Source organism: Peromyscus leucopus, chromosome 14, assembly GCF_004664715.2.
Source record: "Peromyscus leucopus breed LL Stock chromosome 14, UCI_PerLeu_2.1, whole genome shotgun sequence".
NCBI lineage: Eukaryota > Metazoa > Chordata > Mammalia > Rodentia > Cricetidae > Peromyscus > Peromyscus leucopus.
Genome location: NC_051075.1, coordinates 69,331,063 through 69,340,111, shown reverse-complemented (window position 1 = coordinate 69,340,111; position 9,049 = coordinate 69,331,063). Strand labels below are relative to the sequence as shown.

Here is a 9,049-nt window from a genome sequence, read left to right as displayed (position 1 = left end):
GACAATGTCTAGAAAGGGAATTTTAAAAATAATCTTGTTTTTCAACTGACACCTATCAATACAACGCAGTCCAAGAATTCTATGCATGTCTGAAATCCCTTTGAACACTGTTCTGGTGGAAGCCCCACCTTGCAAAAACTTTCCAAATACATGCACTGGCCCTAGACAGTCTACCGACCTGGCCTCTTGCAAGCCCTCTAATGAGGTCGAAGTTTCACATTGCCTTGCCCAGTTTGTGAGTGGTCAAGAGTAATGCATCTGAAACTCAATTAAAGACAACTGACTGTAGAGCCACGATCCCGGAAACCCTTAGTCAAACATTGCCAAAGCCAAGAATGTGCAGACTGGACAAAAGACTCACAGATGTCCCAACAAAAGCCAGGAGGACACAAAGACGGGAAGTCTGGCAACACACAGCAAAGAGCATGTGCTGTTTTCCATTTTAAGGGTGGAACCTGGTTTTAATCATTTTCCAGAAACATTTCCAAATTAGGAGAAAAAAAAAATCTTACAATCCATTAACAAGATTGAACTCTTCCCTTACTTGTCTGAGATAGACCTGACTCCACAGCTCAGACTGTGATGGCTCATCCCCAAGTAAGGCTCCTGCCAGCGATCTCCTAGATTCAGTGCCGAGCACTATGCCGAGCCCCCCGTTTATAGGATGTGAAACCCCCTACCTTTTTCAATTCTGCCACACTGAAAACAGAAGCCCAAACATGCCTAACATGAACTCGAAAACTGCATTTGAGTGTAGGAAACAGGAAACAAGCACTCCACAATATGCAAGAGTCTAGGGCTTTCTACTTACTCCCTGCATGCCAGTTCAAGTCATGGCAATGGAGTCACCAAGGTTCTCAGCTGGCATCAAGTGACCACATCAAGACATGCCCAAGAAGAGGACTGCTCCCACTCAGAGCCATGTGTATTAAGTTCATACAAAAAGACCACCAGGACCTGCGTGACAAGCAACATGTGACTCCAGATGAAGAGGAAAGACAATTCAAAGATCATGCTGGGCATACAGAAAATGTCCCCTTCAAAGGTTCACTATAGTACCTAGTTTTAGTGTTGGTAAACAGACATCTCCCACATGCTACAAGCAGAGGCTAACAACCCCATGAGCTGACCCTGAGACACAGGCTGGGGAAAAGGAAGACAACACGGGCAGAAAGGAGAGCAGCAGGGAACACCACAGTCACCTAGCGACTGTGGCTGTGTCACTAACCACTGGAGAGGTCTTCCCTAGAAAATCATTATTAAAGAAAGGAAAATGCACAGTGTGTTTTATTTATGTATTTTAAAAACCAGTTATACCATGCCGAGCGGTGGTGGCGCACGCCTTTAATCCCAGCACTCAGGAGGCAGAGCCAGGAGGATCTCTGTGAGTTCGAGGCCAGCCTGGTCTGCAGAGTGAGTTCCAGGAAAGGCGCAAAGCTACACAGAGAAACCCTGTCTCGAAAAACAAAACAAAACAAAACAAAACAACAACAACAACAAAAAAAAAAAACAGTTATACCAACCAGGAACCTAACATGCAAAAATGAAATAGTTGCAGTTAAATATATGAAAATAGAAAGCACACTAAGTTCTTAAAAAAGAAATCTTTTTATTTTTATCCCTAAATACAATTAGTTTCCCTGATTATAACCCATAATCAGTGTCACCTAAAATATAGAAAGGTCTGTACAGAGCAACAATCCCCAGGGTTCTCTTCTCTCTCTGTTTTTCTCTCTCTGTCTCTGTCTCTCTCTCTCTCTCAACCAACTGTACTCAGAAAAAGCAGAGCCAAATTTATTACTGTCTGCATTTAGAGACTCTTATGGAAATCAGGGAGAGTCAGACACCAGAGTAATAACTTAAAGATTAAAAGCTTTCCGTGAGGAATCCATCTTGTGCACTGTTCCAAGCAGTCTTAGGCATTGGTCTTTCTGCAGACCCCAGCTCTGGACAATGGCAGGCACTCTTGGGAACCAGCGGCTCAGTTCACTTGCCATACGGTTGGTCATGGTGCATTTCTGGTGAGTAAGTCAGCAGGACAATCATGACCCAGAGGTGAAGCAAAGCCTAGAGGGAGAGAAAACAATTCATGTGTCAGTCTTTAAGGAGTGTGCAGGGAGGACAGGGACCATGCCTTGTCTTTGTACCCTCTAGGACAAGGTCTGAAACACAGCAGCAGGGGCTCGGTATGTATACTGGCTGGACAAAGACAAATGACCAGTGGTGAACAAAGAGCTGCACACTGCAGATCTAGCTGGAGAGGCCCCAACACCAACACTCCTGACTTGTCGAATCTGCAGGACCAACCAAGCGGATGGCTGGCTGTGCAGAGCTGGGAAAGCACTGTTAGGCAGACAGCGCTGGCTGGCAAACCCTGTGAGACGGTTAGTGACTGGTGTTCTGAGGACAGCTTAGCCAGCTCTGGTGAAGAGATGGGAAAGCACACTTGACAGGAGCAACACGTCAGTGTCAGAGGTTGAATTAGTGACAAATCCCCGGCTCCTTTGGGGCACTATGAATGGTTCCATCAGTGGGATGTGTAAATTCTGTAGGCAGCACACACACAGCATCTAATGCCAACCGGTGCCCACAACACTCATGGTGGCAGGCGCCTGGGCAGTCGGCCCTGTGAGGTGCACTCTGAAATCTTTCTGATGCCCTTTTTTCTTCCTCCCCACCCATCCTCCTTTCCTAAAGCTTTTTATTTAGAGGAATGACTCCTCCCTCTAGTGGATCACATAGAAATTTCTTTTCAAGCAGGTTTCTTTCTCTTTCTTAAGAAAATAGCCTTTAAGTCAGCCTAATCTCTTAAAAGACACCCCTATACTCAGCACAGTGAGTGGCTTTTAGGCACAGCACACATGAACCAGCACCCCAATTTCTGCAACTGGTTCTGTGCAACTAAAAACCCAGAAGAAAATGAATTGGTCTTGAGATCCTTCTAGAAAAATAAAGTAAAACACATGAAAATAATCAGAGCAACTTTACAGCATTAAGATAAAAATTAAATCAGTGGTTCTCTACTGTATTTTTGTCATTAGACTTAAAAATGGAGGTGACTGTTAAAACTACATTACAGTTAACTTTATCTTCGGGAAAAGCCTCTGAGCAATGTATGTTCTCAACATAATAAATGGCTAACTTGTAATGTATTTAGAGAAAAGTTTATCAAAAATGAGCTCTATTCTCTATCAAAGTTAATTGGTAAAATATGAATAAGATTAGCAGCCAAAACAACAGACAGTAATCAAGTGTGGCACTACTTTTTAAAATAAATTTACTCGGCCGTGTGCACGCTTTAATCACACTCGAGCAGAGCAGGGATCTCGTGAGTTCGAGCAGCTGGCTACAGTGTCAGAATGCGAAAGCTAACAAAAACGTCGAAAAAAAAAAAAAAAAAAAAAAAAAAAAAAAAACTCACCATATAGATAATTACAAACACTCGTGCTATGGGGTATCTTCGGAGAAAAATTCCCAAGCGAATACTGTGCAAACAGGTGAGAAAAAAGGAATTATACTCAAAGCAAATCTTCCTGAGTTAACATCCTTTTTTGTGTGTGTTTGGTTTTTTGGAAATAGGGTTTCTCTTTATAGCCTTGGCTGTCCTGGAACTCACTCTGTAGATCAGGCTGTCCTCAAACTCAGAGATCCACCTGCCTCTGCCTCCCGAGTGCTGGGATTAAAGACATGTGCTACCACCACCTGGCTAATATCCAGTGGGTTTGTTTGTTTTGCTTTTGTTTTTTGAGACAGCACTCCACTGTGTAGCCCTGGCTGTCCTGGGACTTGCTTTGTAGACCAGGCTGGCCTTGAACTCACAGAGATTTACCTGCTTCTGCCTCCCAAGTGCCGGGATTAAAGACATGCACCACTACCACCCAGCCTATTCAGTATCCTCCCCACCCCCACCCCATCCCCCCAGATAGGATTTCTCCGTGTAGTTTTGGTGCCTGTCCTACATCTCACTCTGTAGACCAGGCTGGCCTCGAACTCACAGTGATCCACCTGGCAATGCCTCCTAAGTGCTGGGATTAATTTTTTAAAGCATCACTCAAACTATTCACGTGACTACCACAGAAGGATGGTCTAATTGTAGACTCACATGATTACTTAAAATGACTACACAAGAAGGTCAAACAAATACTTCTATTGTTATTTGTAGTTAGCTGTTAAAACTTCAGTTCAGCTGGAGAGATGACTCAGCAGTTAAGAGTACTGGCTGCTCTTCCAGAGGTCCTGAGTTCAATTCCCAGCAACCACATGGTGGCTCACAACCATCCGTAATGAGATCTGGTGCCTCTTCTGGCCTGCCTGCAGTCATACATGCAGATGGAACACTAGATACATCATAATACTAATAATAAAAGAATGCTGAAATCATAGGTATAAAAAAAAAAAACCAGTTCAAGCACTTACTTGGAAATGGTTAATCTAGAAACTTCTGCATAGACACATTTTTCCAAGAGGACTAAACCATAGGGATTCAGAAAGGGTTAGGTGTGGCAGTACACACCTTTAATCTCAGCACTGGTAAACAGATCTCTGTGGGTTTGAGGTCAGCCTGGACTGCACAGTGAGTTCTAGACCTGAGCTACAAAGTGAGACCCTGTCTCAAACAAACAAACAAACAAACAAACAAACAAACCACCCACCTCAGGCAGACATCTGAGTGAATGTGGTAGGGGCAGTATGGCAGCCACCCTCACTGCTCACAGCTCTTTGCAGGCTTTTCCTTATCAAGATGTGTGTATGAGGAGACATCCCTTTCCTTTGTCTTACTGCTGGTAGCACTCCCATGCCAGCTAAGTTTTCTAGGGTCTATGCTGAATACAAGCACTCTATTCACACAGCGACTACAGTCCTGTGGCTTCAGGAACAATCCCCACCCCTAAGTTTTTCTGAGACAGGGTTTCTCTGTGTAGCCTTGGCTGTCCTGGATCTCGCTCTGTAGACCAGGCTGGCCTTGTACTCACAGAGATCCACCTGCTTCTGCCTCCCAAGTGCTGGGATTAAAGGTGTGCGCCACCACCTGACTTTTTTTTTTTTTTAAACACCATAGCTTAGGGGGCTGGAGAGATGACTCAGCAGCTAAGAGCACTGGCTGCTCTTCCAGAGATTCTGAGTTCAATTCCCAGCAAACACATGGTGGCTCACAACCATCTGTAATGGGATCTGCTGCCCTCTTCTGGCCTGCATGTGTACATGCGGATACAGCACTCAATACACAAATCTAAAAACAATTACTAAAAAAGTTTCCTCTAAATAAATAACTCTATGCAATTAAAAAGAAAACAAAATACCACAGCTCTATTCTGACTCAGAAAGGCTAAGAAAACATTACTCTTACCACACACACAATTCATTAAGACCATGTCTAACTATCAACACTAATGGGAAAATTGGCATATTAGAGGTTTTTTTAAGATATGAAGTTCATCAAGGCTCTAGGTAAACTGTTAAAATATTTTCTTTATAAAGTGGATGCTTGAAAGCATAAAAATTCTGTATGTAAATACATAACATAAAATCTAAATATTACTTATGGACATATTAAAACAAGTTATAAGGAATATTGTTCAGCTCTCTATTGCAGCATCTTTTCTTCAACTCCACGATGAAGTACTAGATAAGACATCACATGGACACTTTCTCATGAGCAGAGGACTTATTTATTACTCAGTGAATTGTTCTGAGAAAGTCTCAATATGTGGTCCAAGCTGGTCTTGACCTTGGGAACTCAAATGGTCCTGTCTCTGTCTCCTTGGTGCTGGGACTGGTTTAGTGAGTGATGACAGCTTCAGCCATACATGGTGGTGTATGCCTTTAATCCCAGCACTGGGAGGCAGAGACAGGCATATCTCTGAGTTCAAGGCTAGCCTGGTCTGCAGAGCGAGTTCCAGGACAGCCAGGGCTACACAGAGAAACCCTATCTTGAAAAGAAAAAAGAAAAGAAAAAGAAGTGGATCTACCTCTTTCAAATTAGGTAATGCCAGCTTCTTGGTAGAGTTTGTTGGGAGGGGTTGGCCAGGACTGATAATGTTCAATAATGCTGAGGTACTGGCAGACTGCTTAAGACAACCTCACAGCTTGGGAGTATCACAAAGGAATAAGGGAACTGTCACTTTAAATATTAGCTCTGCCCCAATGGGCTCAGGGTGGCTGTACCAACTGGAAGACATTATTAAAATAGTTGAGGCTATCACTCATCCTGAGTGGCACTGCTTACCTAAATTGGTCAATGGAGCTAGCAGCTTTGCGAACCTTTCCATACATTCCTGCCAAATTAGTTTCTGTGTCATTAAAAAGAACAGGAACATTCCGAAGGCGTGTCCCTGTTGAAATAAGAGAACAGATTAACATACTGATACCAAAATTGACTTTCTAAGAAAACTAGAGTTGAAAATGTATCATATCATATGAGAAAGAATTTCTCAAGGCAGACTTTCTAAGAACGGCCCCTAGAGTAGAAAAAATCGTTAACACAGATCAACTAAGGAACTGCTTCAATTTCCACAAAATTTTAGTAGACACTAGAAAGTCTACAACATCTGGTGCTTTCAAGAGTCAACATTCCTGGGCCTTGGCTTTGAGAGAGGCCAGTGGTCCTGTAGCACTGAGGATGCTGGCTCCTAGATGGGCACTTCCAGCCCCCCCCCCCACTCCAGCCATCCGGCTGCTTATCTCTTTCTTCTGCATCACTAAGGGTATCAAGTTCATGTACCAACTATGATGATTTCAGTCTCTTTCTCTCTCTGGCAAACTCCTTCTCTTGATGTCTTCCCATTCTGGAACATAACAACTCCACTTTTCCATCCACTCAGGCCAAAATCCTTCACTCTTTTCTTGCAAGCTTATCAGTAAATTTTGCCAGCATGCTTTTCAAATAAGTTCTCACAGCCCTCCATCCCCCACCAATCCCACTCTGATCAAAACTACCATCTCTTACATAGGTTAATGCAAAGGCACCCTGGCTTCTCTGCCTGCCTGTGCTCTTAGCCCTCTGAAACTTAAGGGTTTTTTTTTTGGGGGGGGGGTGCTGAGGAAAAACCCTTACATGTTAGCAAATGCTGCACCACTGGACCACATCACCATGCCAGGTCTGAGTCACCCAGAGACATCACAATACGGTGCAAATCAGATCCCTACCTTACTTAGAGTGAAGTCCTTATATGTAGGTCTATGCAGCCTTCTCCAAGCTCTCTGAATTCACCTTGCCTCACTCCTTCCTGTTCCTGAATCATCAGGGCACCTGCTTTTCCAGCTACTTGGAACACTTTTCCTCCGGGCCTCTTTACAGTTCACATTTTTATCACACCCTTTGGAACTTTAATAATGTGTCACTTTTCAACTGGATTTTCCATTGGCCACCCTACTTAAATTCCAATTGATCCCTATACATGGCATCCTCTTTAAATTTTTTAATTTTTAAAGGAATGTTAAAGCCAAAGAACTGAGAGATTTCCTCCACGACTGCATATAGGTTTTATGAGGTTGTAAATTTAAAATTCTGACCTATCAATATTGGTGCTGACATACTCTTTTTGAATATGCATTTTAAAATCTTCATCTCAATAAACAAAAAAAACCTTCACATTTTGTTATCATAATTAAAGTGCATGGACAAACATGCAAATTAATACAGACATCAACACTGATTTACTAAGAGATAGTGAATACACATTGCCTTTAAGTGTACTGAAATTTCTAAGCTACTGAATTCCTGCCTTGTCTCTGTCAAGTATCTTCTTATTCCAACATGCTTCACAATGCCGGGCCCTCTTTCTCCAAGTCTAACAGCTGTGAGGTATTAGTCCAATCTACATCTTTCTAATGATTATACTAACAATACAGGAACCAGGTCTCACACCAGGAAAAGAGTCACTGAAGAAAATTCCTTTTCAGTAAAATGGGTCTTTCTGTAATTTTTCAGAATGTTTTGTTGCCGTGCTCTCTCTAGGCTTACCTTCAGTGCTCTCTCTAGGCTTACCTTCACCACTGTCAACTGCAGACATGTTAATGGAGGATCCGCTGCTGGGCCCGGTGGGGGCAGTGTGCACCTGCTGCTCCAGGCGCTCAAGCTGGAAGACCAACGAGTTCTTTTCTGTGCTCAGGCTCTCTAGCATGGTCTGCTTCTGGATGAGTGTCTCCGTCAGCTGATGGAGTCGGCTTTCTAGCTCTGACTGGCTGCTGTTGCTTAAAGTTTTGTTGGTAAGCTGCAGGGAAAGTGTCCACTTAATCAGTTCACAGGCTCAATGGTGTATGCTATAGAAAGGACATGAACTGGATCTTCAAATCTCTACAGCAATAAGAGATTTCTCACTGGCTAGAAGTAATCTTTAAACAACATCAGTAGGCCACCCACCAGCAGTTAGAGAATGTAATAGATGGGGTATTTCCTGGAATTCATATAGTACACAGTATACATATGTTATTGTGTTAACTTCTTTGTTATTATTAGATAGGGTCTCCTTTTGTATCTCTGAACTTACTATATAGCCCAGGTTGGCCTCAAACTCATCCTGCCTCAGCCTCCTGAATACTAACGTTATAGGCAGGTGCCACCAAGCTGGGATTCTTTTCTGGCTTTGTATTATAAATGCATGTGACTATGAAGACACATATAAACTACATTTCTTACTGCAGTTGACATGGTCAAGTTTACAGGCCACAGTTCAAACTTCTTAAACAGGATTCCAAATCCACAGTTCAATAGTGTGGCCCCCTAAAAGACTATGCTGTGATCCCCTAGCCATGCAACTTCAGACAGAACCGAACATTTCCATCACCACGCACAACCCACTTTCAATTCTGGCACCAGAGTTTGCTTTTGCCTATTTCTGGGTTTCCTGTAAGTAGACTGTCCTAGGGGAATAACGAACAGATTTAGCTAAGTTGTCACATCATTCCATACATTTTTATCATTTTGTTTTTATTTTATTTCATGTGTATGGGTGTTGTGTCTGCATGCATGTCTGCACACCTATTCATGCCTAGTGCTCATGGAGGCCAGAAGAGAGTACTGGATTCCCAGGAACTGGAATTACAGATG

The 9,049-nt window shown here is 42.9% G+C and overlaps 1 protein-coding gene across 1 annotated transcript in view; it reads right to left on the bottom strand.

Annotated features, from left to right (window-relative positions):
- Positions 1 to 1,589: 1,589 nt before the first annotated feature.
- Golga5 (golgin A5) overlaps positions 1,590 to 9,049 on the bottom strand; it is a 30,544-nt gene continuing 23,084 nt past the window's right edge. The window contains exons 10-13 of the mRNA XM_028888271.2: positions 7,988 to 8,213; positions 6,227 to 6,332; positions 3,422 to 3,485; positions 1,590 to 2,067 (exon numbers count right to left, since the gene is read on the bottom strand). Coding sequence (XP_028744104.1) covers positions 1,987 to 2,067; positions 3,422 to 3,485; positions 6,227 to 6,332; positions 7,988 to 8,213 — 477 coding nt within the window. The 3' untranslated portion in view covers positions 1,590 to 1,986. The remainder of the gene's footprint in view (positions 2,068 to 3,421; positions 3,486 to 6,226; positions 6,333 to 7,987; positions 8,214 to 9,049) is intronic.